The following is a 16918-nucleotide window of genomic DNA, read 5'->3' as shown; positions in this document are numbered from 1 at the left end:
CTGCGAGGGCACAGGCGCTTGCGCAATAGGGTGGCCGCTCCCGGCCGCGTGCGGCGCGAACCTCAGCGCAAGCGCCGAGGCTCCGGCAGTTGGCCGGCACGCCACTGCGCATGTGTATCAACAACAAGGGTGGGTGCTGGGGTTGAGGCTTTCGATTAACACTGCAGATGAGGTCATTAAACTCTGGCGTCTAGGCTTCTCTCGGGCCGCGAAGGTCAAGAAAGGCGTGGCAGTTTCCACGCTTTCTTTCCAGCCTTAGCAACGGGGAACGATAGAGGGGCGGGACTTAAACCGGCTGTTGAGAGAAGACCTGGCCGGTTTGATGCCGGGTGAAATGGGAGTTGTAGTCCAATCCGGCTGGGCTGAGAGGTGACTATCCTTCCTGGCATGCTGGGAATTGTGGTTTATTGTCTCTGACTCGTTGCTGTGCGTGGACTTAACCTTTCTTAGGCACATGCTTTAATCTGAGGCTGTCAGCGGTACCAGGAGGTGGCTTAAGTTTTCCCCCGAGTTGTCCTATCCAAAAGACTTTTTCAAGTGTTCCCTGTAGTGCTCTCAAGATTTTCTTTCTCCACGCCCATTCCCTCCCTTGCCCTCCTCATCGCCTCAACTGCAGGTTCATTAGAGTTGCTGGAGAGCAAGAGTTTTAAAATAGCCTAACAGAATGAGAAAAGGACTGATATTACAGAAGTTAAAACGAGAGAACACGGAATATTTGCCTGTTCATAGGAGACTCGTAAGGTTTAGGCGTGGTTAAAGTACTGTTTTGTCCAGAAAAAAAGGAAATAGCTGTTTTCCAAACTAAAGGAAGGGGCCTGAGACCAAAAACAATTCAAGAACAGTTACTTCTATTTGGCCATAAACTAAGACAGTACATCCTTTCACACTTTTTCCTCTCCAAATTGGAACAGCCTGAGCTCTACTGGGGAGAACTTAAATTGTTAATAATAAAACAGTAAGATGGGTTGTCGGTCATGAGATACTATGATTTTTTTCCCCAGGCACCACACCTGAGGGTGTTCAGATGGAGCAGCTTCCTAGTCATCCTACTAACAGAAGAGGTGTGTGTCAGATGCCCTGCTTCCTCTCCCTTAAAACCAGACCTTCTTAATTGCCCGGCTTTTGGGGAAATGAAATTAGTTGTATGTATGGTTTTTTCCTATTACTTAGTCGGAAAGTATTTGTATTTGTTATGCATTTCCCACTAAATGGAACGTTCCTGTATTCCTAGTGCCTAGAACTGGATCTATTAAATAGTAGATACTCAGTAATTAAAAGTTGAAAAGTGTATTATTATTCCTTTGCATCTCCTCTTAATACTTAGGACAGAAGACATACTATTGACTCGAGTGAACAGATAATCAAACTGAGTGGGACAGTCCCACTAGTGGCCAGGGAAGTGCCTGAAACCATTTGACTCCAGAGCTTATTCACTTAATTGTAGGTGGGATAGATTATCTGAGAGGTCTGTACTGTCTTAACTTGAACATAAGTGAACTAGCTCTTTTCAGGGATTGTATTGTGCAGTGGTAAAGAACATGACTTTGGAGTCTATAGGCCTGGATTTAATTCCAGCACTGCCTCATTGAAAAACCTTAAGCAAATTTCCTAACTTCAGATCATATCAGATCAGTCGCTCAGTTGTGTCCAACTCTTTTCGACCCCATGAATCGAAGCACGCCAGGCCTCGCTGTCCATCACCAACTCCCGGAGTTCACTCAGACTCACGTCCATCGAGTCAGTGATGCCATCCAGCCATCTCATCCTCTGTTGTCCCCTTCTCCTCCTGCCCCCAGTCCCTCCTAGCATCAGAGTCTTTTCGAATGAGTCAACTCTTCGCATGAGGTGGCCAAAGTACTGGAGTTTCAGCTTTAGCATCATTCCCTCCAAAGAAATCCCAGGGCTGATCTCCTTCAGAATGGATTGGTTGGATCTCCTTGCAGTCCAAGGGACTCTCAAGAGTCTTCTCCAACACCACAGTTCAAAAGCATCAATTCTTCGGCGCTCAGCCTTCTTCACAGTCCGACTCTCACATTCATACATGACCACAGGAAAAACCATAGTCTTGACTAGACGAACCTTTGTTGGCAAAGTAATGTCTCTGCTTTTCAATATGCTATCTAGGTTGGTCATAACTTTCCTTCCAAGGAGTAAGCATCTTTTAATTTCATGGCTGCAGTCACCATCTGTAGTGATTTTGGAGCCCAGAAAAATAAAGTCTGGCACTGTTTCCACTGTTTCCCCATCTATTTCCCATGAAGTGGTGGGACCGGATGCCATGATCGTTGTTTTCTTAATGTTGAGCTTTAAGCCAACTTTTTCACTCTCCACTTTCACTTTCATGAGGAGGCTTTTGAGTTCCTCTTCACTTTCTGCCATAAGGGTGGTGTCATCTGCATATCTGAGGTTATTGATATTTCTCCTGGCAATCTTGATTCCAGCTTGTGTTTCTTCCAGTCCAGCATTTCTCATGATGTACTCTGCATATAAGTTAAATAAACAGGGTGACAATATACAGCCTTGACGAACTCCTTTTCCTATTTGGAACCAGTCTGTTGTTCCATGTCCAGTTCTAACTGTTGCTTCCTAAACTGCATACAAATTTCTCAAGAGGCAGATCAGGTGGTCTGGTATTCCCATCTCTTGAAGAATTTTCCACAGGCTACCTACTTCATAGGGTCAGTATTAGAAATGTATAATGTAATGTATGTAAATCACTTTTTATATTTATTTTTTCTGTTCTTCCTTTTGCTGCTCCCCAGTCTCATCCTCTATTATACATTGTCTAGTCATCAGTATAGTTCTTTTAATATGGACTGTGTGTAATGTACTCTTCAAACCTTACAGTTCAGTAGAAAATGCACTGTCTACAGTGTAATACTGTCATTTCCTGAGAATAGCAGCCATGTCTGTTTAATGCACTGTAGCATCTTCAGTGGCTGATACATAGAAGCACTAAGCTATCTCTTATATATATGAATGAGTAAATTTGAGTTTTCTATCTTCTTTGATCTTATTATGACAGTGAATTGTGGATTTCCATTGTCTTGATCCCTTTAATTCTTTCATGGAGCCAGATAGTCTGCCTTTCCATCCATTGCTCTTCTTTGGATTTTTTATTTTTGATTTTTATTTATTTACTTACTGTTGGCCGTGCTGGGTCTCCCTTGCTGCACACGGGCTTTCTTTAACTGTGGCGAGTGGGGGCTACTCCCTAGTTGCAGTGGCTTCCCCTGTTGCAGAGCACAGACTCGAGGGTGCCCAGGCTTCAGTAGTTGCAGCTCCCGGGCTCCAGAGCGTGGGCTCAGTAGTTGTGGCACTCGGGCTTAGTAGCTTCGAGGAATGTGGGATCCTCATGGACCAGGGATCCAATCCAGGTCCCTTTCTTTGGCAGGTGGATTCTTAACCACTGGACCACCAGAGAAGCCCTCCTCAGTCTACTTTACCACTTCCTTTTCATCTTGCAAACTTTGGGAAGGAGTTCCCCAAAGGTCCAGGTTTCTCTCCCAGATTTTGACCTGGGAGAGCTAATTTATTCTTGCAGCTCCTTCATCACCTCTTTGTGTCTGGTGTGGAAGTTTGACCTTTCACCTGAGCTCAGTGCCATCTCTTTGGCTGTTTTTTAGGCGTTTGGACTGCTTTGTCTCATCTCATATCCAATATGTCCAAAATGTGATTTATGTTAATATGACATTACTGAAACTCAGATTTCCTTGAGTGAAAAAGGAAATTCAGATGCTTGTGCAGTTGGGAGGGTTGATGAGATAGCTGGAGAATAAGAATGAATAAGAGTGATGAGGACCACAGGGACTGGAACTGGGGATTCAGTGCCTGTAGCTATCTGCCCATCTATCTCTCTCTCTCTTATACTGTCTCTTCTCTCTAATCTCTTGCTTATACCTGCTTCTTAAAGCATGCTAGCCAAATTTGCTAGCTTTCATTGACCCCAGCTTTACATCTTCCGAGCAGAGCAAATTGAGGAAAGCAAGCTTGGACACAGAATCTACCTATCAGTCCCAAGGCATGACAAGCCCAGTTTGCCTCATGTGCTTGCCCCTTGGATCAGTCCCAGTTGCCAAGTGGGATAGGCTACCACAATTGGCCTATATTGGGTCACATGTCCATTCCTGTTGGAATAGGGAGAGGGGCCTGATGTATGTATGACCTAGAATCTGGGGAACAAGTAGCTTCTCAGAGGAAGGGTGGCTCAGTAGACAGAAATAACATATGTCTCTTATAACACTCGTCATTTTCTTCCTACAAATCAAAATTTCCTTCTAACTTAACTATTTTTGCCAAAGGTAATCTATTTTTCCCCATTAAGAACTTCCATGTTCAACCCATTTTAATCCTAATGTATTGATTAAAAATTGTATCAAATTTTCTAACCCTAAAAAATCTCAGTGATTTTCTGAGAGAGTCTCAGATTTATATTGGAAAGGGTCTTCCATGACCCATCCTGCTTTTCCCACTCTCCCCACCCTAATTCTGGCCACTTTCCTAGGGCTCCTTATCATTCTAGCCACGTTCTTGCATCCTTGTCTTTGCTCATACCGTCTTTTTTTCTTCCACTTGAATTATCTTTTCCACTTATCCGAAGCTTCGTGTTTTCAAGGTCTAGGAAGTATCCTCCACCTGCCTGGAGTCTTCTTTGTCTGTTGTACTCATGTTGATACCTCTCCCCCGCCCTTTCAAAAACATTCATTTTTACATTTAATCACATTTCAGTATAACTAAAAGATAAAAGGACTTATTTTCACGCAAGACTATCAGACTCACTGTTTATGTCCTGTGTTGCTATATCACCATTTCACCAGGGTCTGATTTGTCTTCCTAACTAGGTATTAAACACCTTAAGAAACCATGTCTTAGTCATGTTTATGCTCTAGTATTCAGTGCAGTAGTCAGCGTGTAGCACAGATCAATAAGAACTTGTAAAATGTAAGCAAATTAGATTTTAGCTTATCCCATCTCTGCTTGGTTTCCCTTAGTCTCACTGTGGTTTCTTTTTTTGTCTTATATAACTTTCTTTGGAGACATTCAGGCCAGGGCCTCAGCACTTTGAATTCATAGACCAGATGCAGGATTCTAATTAGGCTGTCCCTTGTCAGGATGAACTCTGACTTAGTTGTCTCTGATTTTGTTCCAGCCAAAGAGGAGGGTAATACTGTGCCTCTTTGTCGAGCCAAACCCTCCCCCAGCTTTATTAATCTTCAAGCAAGTTCCCCACCAGTCACTTTCCTGAAAATCCTGCCAACAAAGTTGCCGTCAGGTAAGGAAGGAGGCAGGGTGGATTTCCCAAATAGACTCAGCAACAGGGAGGGTTTTATGGACGAGGTGGCTGGAGCTTTCTTTTATTGATTTTGGTGCTGACCTCTGGGTCCAGGCACCTTTAGATTTTTCGCTGGTAGTTTGTTGATTATTCAGTTCTGTTGATTTCATTTTCTTCCTGATTTTACGAGTTCATTTGTTTGTTTGTTTTGCTTATTAATGCCTTTATTAGACTGGCAGGACTGAAATAAGACTTTCATTGCTTGTTTAGTAATGTTAGTTAAAAAGTGACTAGGGAAAGAAATAGTAACTATTAGCTCAGTTTCTTTGCATTTCAGTTATTCATCCTCCCACAGAGAAATCAGTGCGTGTTTAGCATACCTGTGGGAAGCCAAACAGAGCACTCAGTTCAGTTCACTTCAATTCAGTCGCTCAGTCCTGTCGGACTCTTTGCGACCCCATGAATCGCAGCACGCCAGGCCTCCCTGTCCATCACCAACTCCTGGAGTTCACTCAAACTCATGTCCATCGAGTCGGTGATGCCATCCAGCCATCTCATCCTCTGTCATCCTCTCCTCCTCCTGCCCCCAATCCCTCCCAGCATCAGGGTCTTTTCCCATGAGTCAACTCTTCGCATGAGGTGGCCAAAGTATTGGAGTTTCAGCTTCAGCATCAGTCCTTCCAATGAACACCCAGGACTGATCTCCTAGAGTGTCATAACTCCTGAGTTTGAGGACCTCAGGGTTTAACAAAGAAGTCAAGACCAATGAATATACAATGTATAAATAACTGCCAGGGTTAACTGGCAGAGCTTGATGTGTATAATGTAGTTAAAAACATTAAAAATGGGTGCAAAAAAAAAATGGGTGCAGCAAGACTGGTTGAAGTTAGAAAGCAGGAAGAATTTCGAGTCACTGCTGATGACTTACTGTGTCAGGTCAGAGAGAAGAAAGCTGAGGTATCTCCTGAGCTCTTGAAAGGGAGGTTAGGCCTCAATCTCAAACCATTTCATTCACTCATCAAATATCTGTTGAACACTTACATGACAGGTATCCTTCTAGATGCTGGGGACACACAAGTGAACAAATCAGACAAAAATCCATGCCTTCCTGGAGTTTACATTCTAGAAGGGGGAATTAGCCAACAATTAAATAAGTAATTATAATTTACGCCAAATAATCGTAAGTACTAAGGGGAAAAGTGAAGCAAGGGAGTGAGTAATAAATTCCAGTGTATTGGTTTCAAATAGGCTGGCCAGGTAGGCTTCATAGAGAAGGTGACAGTTGAGCATAGTTGCATCTGGGTTGAGTTGTGCCCAGAAAGCTTAGAGGGGTCTTCTTATGAGAACCTTTCCCATCTCAGTACAATTATAAAATCTCTTTTGTCCCCTTTGCACCTCCATTGCTCTTCCTTCAGGTATTGACCACAAGCCCAAGGAATGCCTAGGACTCCTAGAATGTATGTATGCCAATCTCCAGCTTCAGACCCAGCTCGCCCAACAACAGATGGCTATTTTGGAAAATTTACAAGCATCCATGACACAACTGGCTCCTGGGAAAGAAAACAAGAACTCTTCTCTCCCAGCCTTATCTCGCAATCTATTGTTCAGTCACCTGCCCCAATTCAGTAAATGAATTGTGGAACAAAGTTATTGTGTATGTTTTCCCTGCTCTCTTCCCAGTAAACCGTTGATGGAATCTGGGCTTATATATTCTATATGTGGTTGGTTGGTTTACAAGATCGTATTAAGTGCTCACTGAGTGCAAAGCGCTGTACAAGGCACTTGGGGATGCATATTACAAGAGAGAGAAATTGTGGGCAGGGAGTTTACTATCTAGCAAAGCAGAAAAGACAGTTCATTGTAAAATTTAGCAATACTCTAAGAGGGAATGGAAGTTCAGAGACAGAGGTTAGTAGGATACTGGATCAGTCGTGGAATCTTGCCAGAGGAAGTGTTGCCACTTGATGAAGGAGCTACATTGGATGGCCTAGACAGATGAAGTAAGATAGTTCCATGTCAGTTGGAAAGCTTGGGCAAAAACCTAGAGCTAGGGGAATAAGTCTTCAAAAATTAGGAAAAGAGGGTTTTTTTACCCCCAGAATGTAGAATGTGATGTGAAGCAGAATGTGGAGCAGCTGAGAATAGAACAGCTTTCCCTGGAGAATTGTTCTGCTAACAACTGTTAGAAGCTCTGATTTTATCTGAAGCACTGGAAAGCCATTGGAGGCTTTCAGGTAGCAAAGGATACCAAATGGGCAAAACATTTTGGGGTGGATGGAGGATGGAAGTGGAGAGGCCCCTATGGAACTACCAGGGTCTGGATAAAGGGTTTAGATATAAAGACAGGCAATGGGTAGATCTTAGCTATATTGTAGAGAGGGACTAGTCTCGAGCTTGAAGCACCAAGCGACAGCATCCTGAAATTTCTAAGTTGGGAAATCAGTTTAGCTTTCATGGAGGTTCAAATCCAGCCACATATTTTCAGTGTTTGAGAAGCAGACACCAGAGGTTGGCTTAGTCATTTGAACTACATTAGATCACCGCTTTCTTATACACTTGTGTTGGCGAATTATTCTTGAGACTGAGACTACGTCCTTTTTCCAGAAGCTTCTTTTCCTATGGAATGTGGAGAAGATAAAAGGAGAGTTAGGCCTGAATTCAGAGATAAGAAAGTGAGAAAGCAGTGATTGAGAAGAGAATTTCACATTGGCTTCAACTCTTTGAATGGTTTTTCAGAGACTTCTTTTTTTAAAAAAACTTTTTATTAATATTTTGTATTGGGGTATAACCAATTAACAGTTGTGAAAGTCCTGCAGTCAAATCCTGCTGGCCTTCAAAGTAAAATTCTCTGGGGACTCCTAGTCCTTTGCCGTTGTTGGGTTCCAGTGTCCTCCTCTCGATGGTTGTTCAACAGCTAGTTGTGATTTTGATGGTCTCACAGGAGAAGATGAGTGCATGACTTGGTCTGACAGGAGAAGGTGAGTGCCATCTTGAATCTGCTTCCAGAGAGAGTTCTTTATTGTGTATGAATAAGGAAGACTGAGCAGAGATGTATGTCATAAACCATCACAATACTGTAGTTATCCTCCAATTAAAAATAAAGTTAAAAAAAGGAAGACAGCAGGAATAAGGCTGAAGTGAAGCTTGAGGAATTGGGGTTGGGGATTGAAAATTTTTGATTAAGCTATTATTTGTGGAGAAAAGAGAAATAAAGTAATTTTAGAAAGAGGCTCTGACATTTGTGCATAAAACCAACTGCTTGGAAAGAGAAAGGATATGTTATGTCTGAAAGTATGTCTGTTTCATCATCTCATCATCTTCATTAAAATGCAATTTTTGAGTAAGATCTGAATGGGGTCCCCTCTTCCCTTAGCCAGTGATCTCTCCATTCACACTTAAAATTTTAAAAGTTATGCTCCCATTAGAATGGCATCAAGAAGACAAAAGATAACAGTTGTTGGTGAGGATGTGGGTGAAAAAGGAACCTTTAAACACTGTTGGTGGAAATGTAAATTGGTCCAGTGACTATGGAAAGCAATAGAGAGATTCCTGAAAAAATTAAAAATAGATATGCCATGTGACCCAGCAGTTCCACTACTGGGTATATACCCAAAGGAAGTGAAAACAGTATTTTGAGGAGAGAAGTGCACTCCCATGTTTATTGCAGTGTTCCCAATAACTAAGATTTGGAAGCAACCTAAATGCCCTTCAGAAAATGAATGTGGTATGGAATGGAATATTATTCAACCATAAGAAAGAAGGATATCTTGCCATTTGTGACAACATGCATAGACCTCAAGCACATTATGCTAAGTGAGAGAAGTCAGAGAAAGACAGGTACTGTATGATATCATTTATTTATGGGATCTAAAAAAACACAAAGTAAAATGGTAGTTATCAGGGGATGGGGGTGGAGGGATAAAAAAGTGATGTTGTTTAAGGGTACAAACTTTCAATAAGTAGTAAATGGGCTGGAAGAAGCACAAGCTGGAATCAAGATTGCCAGGAGAAATATCAATAACCTCAGATATGCAGATGACACCACCCTTATGGCAGAAAGTGAAGAGGAACTCAAAAGCCTCTTCATGAAAGTGAAAGAGGAGAGTGAAAAAGTTGGCTTAAAGCTCAGCATTCAGAAAACGAATATCATGGCATCTGGTCCCATCACTTCATGGGAAATAGATGGGGAAACAGTAGAAACAGTGTCAGACTTTTTTTGGGGGGCTCCAAAATCACTGCAGATGGTGACTGCAGCCATGAAATTAAAAGACACTTACTCCTTGGAAGAAAAGTTATGACCAACCTAGAGAGCATATTGAAAAGCAGAGACATTACTTTGCCAACAAAAGTCTGTCTAGTCAAGGCTATGGTTTTTCCAGTGGTCATGTATGGACGTGAAAGTTGGACTGTGAAGAAGGCTGAGCACCGAAGAATTGATGCTTTTGAACTGTGGTGTTGGAGAAGACTCTTGAGAGTCCCTTGGACTGCAAGGAGATCCAACCAATCCATTCTGAAGGAGATCAGCCGTGGGTATTCTTTGGAAGGAATGATGCTGAAGCTGAAACTCCAGTACTTTGGCCACCTCATGCAAAGAGTTGACTCATTGGAAAAGACTCTGATGCTGTGAGGGATTGGGGGCAGGAGGTGAAGGGGACGATGGCTGGATGAGGCTGGACAGAGGATGAGATGGCTGGATGGCATCACCGACTCGATGGATGTGAGTTTGAGTGAACTCCGGGAGTTGGTGATGGACAGGGAGGCCTGGCGTGCTGCTATTCATGGGGTCGCAAAGAGTCGGACACGACTGAGCTACTGAACTGAACTAAACTGAAGCCTTACTGATCTGGATGTACCCTATAATGAACATAGACAACAGTATTGTACCATAATTATGTAATATAGTAAGTATAACTACAACAGCAATCATAGTATAAAATATAAAGATATCAAAAGTAACATAAGATATCAAAAGTAACATAACAAACATACCACACACACCTCAAATGTACACAATGTTTTTTGTCAAATATATTCAATAAAAATTTATAATCATGCTTAATGAAAAGGTATTCCATGTTCATGGATAGGAAGACTCAATCTTGGGTTTTGGGAGTTGTTTTTTTTTTTTTTTTTTTGGCATGTGGGATCTTAGTTTCCTGACCAGGGATGGAACCCACATCCCCTGCATTGAAAGTGCAGATTCTTAACCGCTGGACTGCCAGAGAAGTCTCAAAGGAAGACTCAGTCTTGTTAAGATGTCGGTTCTTCCCATCTTGATCTATAGATTCAATGCAATCCCAATCAAAATCCCAGCAGATTACTTTGTCAATACTGACAAACTGACTCTAAAGTTTATATGAAGAGGCAAAAGACTAAGCATAGCCAGTACACTATTGAGGGAGGAGGAGGAGGAGGAGGAGGGGAGAGAATGAGGAAGACTTACTAAGTCTTCAAGACTTCATATAAAGCTACACTAATCAAGTATGGTATTGATGAAAGACAAATCAGTGGAACAGAAGAGAAAACACAAAAATAGACCCACATAGTCAATTGATCCTTGACAAAGGAGTAAAGGCAATCCAATGGAGAAAGGATAGTGTTTTCTAAACTGTTAACTGGACATCCACATGCAATAAAGTGAGTCTACACTGAGCACCTTTCTCAGAAAGTCATATTCACTGAAAAGGCCCCAGAACTGATCAACTCTGAAGCAATGAATACCCCTAGCACCCAGAATATAGCCTTTAAGTGCCACTTTTTTCAACTAAAGGAAGCAGAATTTCTTAAAGAAATGACTATTTCCAGTTCTCTGGCAGGAAAAATACAAGATAGACCTGGAATATCTTATCGTATCAGGTAGAAAGAAACTGTTTAAGAACTGTGTTGGAAGAACTCAGGAGTCAATCTCAATAAGGCAGACTTTACTTGTAAAAATATATTTTTGGTGAAAGTAAATGGGTAAGAAAAAAAACTACAATGCTAACAGCAGAGGAAAGCTAGAGCGGCTGAATAAATATCAGATGGTGTGGACTTCAAGACAAATTTATACTGCCAGAGATGAAGAGTGACATTTCATAATGACAAGTCAGGATAAACTGTTACATTCAAGCAATAGAGTGCTGCTGCTGCTGCGTCGCTTCAGTCGTGTCCGACTCTGTGCGACCCCATAGACGGCAGCCCACCAGGCTCCCCCGTCCCTGGGATTCTCCAGGCAAGAACACTGGAGTGGGTTGCCATTTCCTTCTCCAGTGCACGAAAGTGAAAAGTGAAAGTGAAGTCACTTAGTCATGTACGACTCTTCGCGACTCCATGGACTGCCGCCTACCAGGCTCCTCTGTCCATGGGATTTTCCAGGCAAGAGTACTGGAGTGGGGTGCCATTGCTACTTAGCAATAAAAAGGAACAGACTGCTGATACATGCAACAAGGTGAATGAATCTCAAACACATTACATTATACTGAGGGAAAGACATCTTGCAGAAAAGAGCATACATTGTACCATTTTATTTATTTGAATCTCTAAAACATGCAATATTAATATACGATGGAAGAAAACCTAAGAACAACAATTGCCTCTGGGGATGGAGTGGGAATAAGAATTGACTGGGAAGGGGTAAAGGGAACTTTCTGTTTGATGGCTCTGTATTTTGATATAGGGTTGGGTTACACAGGTGTATGCATTTGTCAAAATTTATCAAATGATACACTTAAGATTTGTGCATTTCATTGGATGTAAATTTTAATTTAAAAAGATAAAACTGTAGGGACTTCCCTGATGGTCCAGTGGTTAAGACTCTGAGCTCCCAATGCAGGGAACCACGGGTTCAATCCCTGTTCAGGAAACTAAGTTCTTCATGCTGCAATTAAGAGTTCCATGCCACAACTAAAGATCTTACATGCAGCTAAGCGACTAAGACCCGGTGCAGCCAAATAAATTTAAAAATTAAATAAAAAACAAGAAAGAAACTAAACAAATATTAATCTCTAATTAATGATGTCCATCGGAGAAGGCAATGGCACCCCACTCTAGTACTCTTGCCTGGAAAATCCCATGGATGGAGGAACCTGGTGGGCTGCAGTCCATGGGGTCATGAAGAGTTGGACACGACTGAGCAACTTCACTTTCACTTTTCACTTTCATGCATTGGAGAAGGAAATGGCAACCCACTCCAGTGTTCTTGCCTGGAGAAGCCCAGGGACGGGGAAGCCTGGTGGGCTTCCGTCTATGGGGTCGCACAGAGTCAGACACGACTGAAGCGACTTAGCAGCAGTAGCAGCAATGATGTCCATACGGAAGGGTTTAGTGATGTCTACAACTCACTTTGAAATGCATCCAAAAAAAAAAAAAAAAGATGGAAGGATGGGAAGATACTTATGTGACAAATAGAATAAAATATTATTATAAAATTTAGGTAGTGGTAATCTATGAGTTTTCATGGAAAAAAGTCAACTTTTATGTATGTTTGAATATTTTCATCATAAAATTTTGAAAATGAAGATCGGTATATTTGAAGACACATACAGAAACTTATGCAGATGATGTTTGTGGTTTGCCTCAAAAGAACCTTGTTTGGGGTGTGGATGAAATAGATCACAAGTGGTTCATTATTTTATCTGTTTGATAGGTACTTCAGACTTAGGATAGACTCATCAATGGAATTGTTTTAAAAATGAGGTGTTTTACAGCATTTCTGCATTCTTCATGATGAGATAATCCCAAAAATGATAACAGTTGTTCCTTTTTTTTTCATTTCTTCATTCACTCATTTACTGGTGCCTCTCACAATGCCTGTAGCAGGCATTGATTTTGGAGCTGGATAGAACAGTTGACAGAACAAAGTCTCCACCTCATGGAGTTTTCATTTTAGTGCAGGGAGACTGATAGTAAGAAAACAAGTAAATAGTTATGTTGGATGACAATAAGAACTATTAAAATATAGTATATAGTTCTCCAAGTTGGACCAGAGACTCCTGAGTGTTCCTAAAACCCTTTTAGGGGGTCTGTGAGATCAAGACAATTTTTGTAATAAGTAATACTAAGACATTATTTGCCTGCATTCTCATTCTCTCAGTATACAGTGGGATCTTCCAGAGGCGACAGGAATGTGAGATCACAACAGATTGGAAACAGATATGAGAATCCAGTTACTTTTCTATTAAGCCAGACATTAAAGGGATTGGTAAAAAGGTAAAAAGATCATGGCATCTGGTCCCATCACTTCGTGGCAAATAGATGGGGAAACAATGGAAACAGTGAGACTTTATTTTCTTGGGCTCCAAAATCACTGCAGATGGTGACTGCAGCCATGAAATTAAAAGACACTTGCTCCTTTGGTAAAGAATCCACCTGCAATGTGGGAGACCTGGTTGCGACCCCACGGACTCAAAAAGAGTTGGACGTGACTGAGCAACTTTCGCACACACATGCATGCATCTTGGAAGAAAAGCTGTGACCAACCTGGACAGCATATTAAAAAGCAGAGACATTAGTTTGCCGACAGAGGTCCTTCTAGTCATAGTTATGGTTTTTCCAGTAGTCATGTATGGATATCTGATGTATGTATGTATGGAGAGTTGGTCCATAAAAAAAGCTGAGCACCAATGAACCGATGCTTTTGAACTGTGGTACTGGAGAAGACTCTTGAGAGTCCCATGGACCGCAAGGAGATCAAGCCAGTCAATTGTAAAGGAAATCAATCCTGAGTTTTCATTGAAAGGACTGATGCTGATGCTGAAACTCCAATACTTTGGCCACCTGATGCAAAGAACTGACTCATTGGGAAAGACTCTGATGCTGGGAAAGATTGAGGGCAGGAGGAGAAGGGGATGACAGAGGATGAGATGGTTGGATGGCATCACCGATTCAATGGACATGAGTTTAAGTGAGCTCTGGGAGTTGATGGACAGGGAGGCCTGGCATGCTTCAGTCCATGGGGGTTGCAAAGCGTCGGACACGACTGAGCGACTGAATTGAACTGAAAAAGGTAAATAGTGCTCTTGCTCTCACTAATTTTGAATACTATATTTTTATTAAAAATATTTGTTAACATGAGGTTGCTTTCGTTTTCAAATGAATACATGAATATTTTTAAATGTTCTAATTTCTAACAAGGTAAATATTGAAAGATATATACAAAATCTGTTTGGGGTCCTCAATTTTTAAGGGTGGAAAGGGGTCCTGAAATCAGCGTGTGAAAACCCTTGGTGTAGTATAACGAGGGGAAGGGAGAGATTGTGGGAGGCAGTGGAAGTCTTACTGATAAAGTAGCATTTGAGCAGAGATGGGAAGGTAGAGAAGGAATGAGCCATATGGGAGTAGCACATTACAGACCAAGGGAACAGCAAGTGCAAAGGCTATGAGGAGTGCCTGGAATTCTGGGAGAACAGATAGGTCAAAATGGTTGCAGTGACATCACTGCAAGGAAGAGTGGAAGGAGGTGAGGTCAGAGAGGGATGAGAATCCCAGATGACGTGTAGGGCATTGCAGGATATTTTTAGGACTTTGGTTTTTACGCTGAGCGAAATGGGAAACCACTGGAGGATTGTGAAGAGTCATGTGGTCAGAAATACCTTTATTTTTTGGGGTGTGCTGGGTCTGAGTTGCGCTGCAAGGGCTTCTGTTGTAGAGTGTTGGCTCTAGATGAAGCAGTTGCAGCACGTGGGCTTCTCTAGTTGCCGTTCGCGGCTTAGTTGCCCCGGAGCTGCCCCTCAACATGTGGAAACTTAGTGGAACTGAGCTTGAGCCCCTGCATTGGAAGGTGGATTCTAAACCACTGGGCCACCAGGGAAATCCCAGAAATATATTTTTACAGAATGACTGTAGCTGCTGAGTTGAAAATTGATAGAGGTAAAGGGAGGAGGAGGACACTATTTGATAATCTAGATAAGAGGTGAAGGTGGCTTGGAACAGGGTCATAGCTACAGAGGTGGTGAAAATGTTTGGAGTTGGAATGTATTTTGAAGGTATAGCTCTCAGGATTTGGTGATAGAAGGTATGATGTGTGAGAGAAAGAGAAGTCAAGGATGATGCTAGATTTTTGACCTGAACACTTGGAATGATGCAATGGAGAAGCCTGGAAAAGGAATAAAAGGGGTGGATACAGAAGGAAGGTTTTGACTGTGTGAAATTTGTGATGCCTGTTACATATTTAAGTGGAAATGTCCGCCAGGCAGGTAGATACATGACTTGAATGCAGTGGGGAGGAGATTAAAATTCTATGGACATCAGTGTGTTAATGATATTGAAAGCCACAAAACAAGGAGCTAAGGAATGAAGAGGCAGAGAACAGAGCTCTGGGCACAACAAGGTTAAGACTTCCATGAAAGGAAGAGCTACTTTCAGACTTTACTCTCCTTAGCTTTGATTAGAAAAGCTAAGATAGTCTTAGATGAAAACATGTTCAAGAATGAAAGAGCCCGGGAATTCTCTGGGTGTCCAGTGGATACAACTCCGAGCTCCCAATGCAGGGTGTCCAGATTCAATCCCTGTTGGGGAAACTGGATCCAAATGCCTCAGCCACAACAAAGGTGGAAGATCCAGTGTGCTAAAACTAAGTCCCAGCGCAGCCAAAATAAATAATAAACATTAAAAAAAAAAACAAAACAAGATCCCACATGCTGTGAAACATGGCAAAAAAAAAAAAAAAAAAAAAAAGCCAAGTAACCCTTGCTTCACCATTAGGAACATAATGTGATTACTGGAAACAGAAGTCACTCTAATTCTTTTCCACCAATGTTTTCTTTCCCATACTTCCTTGTCTCTGATTTTCCAAGCTTTTGTCCTGCAGGCCCCTGATCAATTCGCCAAGCCATTCACCACTACTGTCCAGAACTCCATGTATACTCAACCTCAGGCCACTTCTGCCATATAAAGCGAACAACTGGGTGTGATGCTCAAAGCTCTGGCCCTCCATGTATTTCCCTGCCTGGTGTCCTTTAGGACCACCCCTGAACAAGGCTGTGGTACAGCAGCAGCCCAGTGTTTCATGATAACCTCAGTGTATCGTGCTGACCCGTCTCTGGACCAGACTGAGTTGTTCTTAACTTTGACTGACAAAGAAGTTAGGGGACTTCCCTGGTGGCACAGTGGATAAGAATCTGCTTGCCAATGCAAGGGACAATAGTTCAATCCCTGATCTGGGAAGATCCCACATGCAGCAGAGCAACTAAGCCCAAGAGCCTCAACTACTGAGCCCGATCACCTAGAACCTGTGTTCTGCAACAAGAGAAACCACCTCAATGAGAAGCCCAGCACTACAGTGAAGCCCTGCTCACCACAACTAGAGAAAGCCTGCACAAGCACCAAAGACCCAGTGCAGCCAAAAAATAAAAATAAATAAAAATTTTTAAAAAAGAATTTAGAATGTACACCTAAGTAAATAGAATAGTATATGAACTCTCATCTATCCCTAACTCATGCTTAACCATGGCCACTCCCTCCTCAAGCATGGCCTGTCCCATTCTTTCCCCTCCTCGTGATATTTTAAACAAGTTGCATATATTATGTAATTTCACTGTAAATATTTTAGTATTATCAAGTACATTAATATCAACTATCCAGGATGTATTCAAAATCAGACCTGAGTTTTTGTTCCTCTGTCAGTTTGTCCTGGAAAGTTTTCCGTGAGGCCATAGATATGAGCTGAGG

The 16918-nt window shown here is 42.0% G+C and overlaps 1 protein-coding gene across 2 annotated transcripts; it reads left to right on the top strand.

The window, feature by feature from the left end:
* Positions 1–56: 56 nt before the first annotated feature.
* On the top strand, positions 57–6968 carry TSACC (TSSK6 activating cochaperone). Of its 2 annotated transcripts, none has more exons than XM_055583977.1 (4): positions 57–129; positions 1002–1061; positions 5150–5272; positions 6688–6968. In XM_055583977.1, exons 1-4 carry the CDS (start codon positions 111–113, stop codon positions 6903–6905), a joined length of 420 nt encoding a protein of 139 aa, XP_055439952.1. In that variant the 5' UTR covers positions 57–110; the 3' UTR covers positions 6906–6968. The 2 variants fall into 2 exon arrangements, with proteins under 2 accessions (XP_055439952.1, XP_055439953.1); XM_055583978.1 differs by lacking the exon at positions 57–129 and adding an exon at positions 137–369.
* Positions 6969–16918: the final 9950 nt, after the last annotated feature.

Source organism: Bubalus kerabau, chromosome 6 (assembly GCF_029407905.1).
Source record: "Bubalus kerabau isolate K-KA32 ecotype Philippines breed swamp buffalo chromosome 6, PCC_UOA_SB_1v2, whole genome shotgun sequence".
Classification (NCBI taxonomy): Eukaryota; Metazoa; Chordata; class Mammalia; order Artiodactyla; family Bovidae; genus Bubalus; species Bubalus kerabau.
The sequence above is the reverse complement of the archived record's forward strand: the minus strand, read 5'-3'. Positions and strand labels throughout refer to the sequence as shown.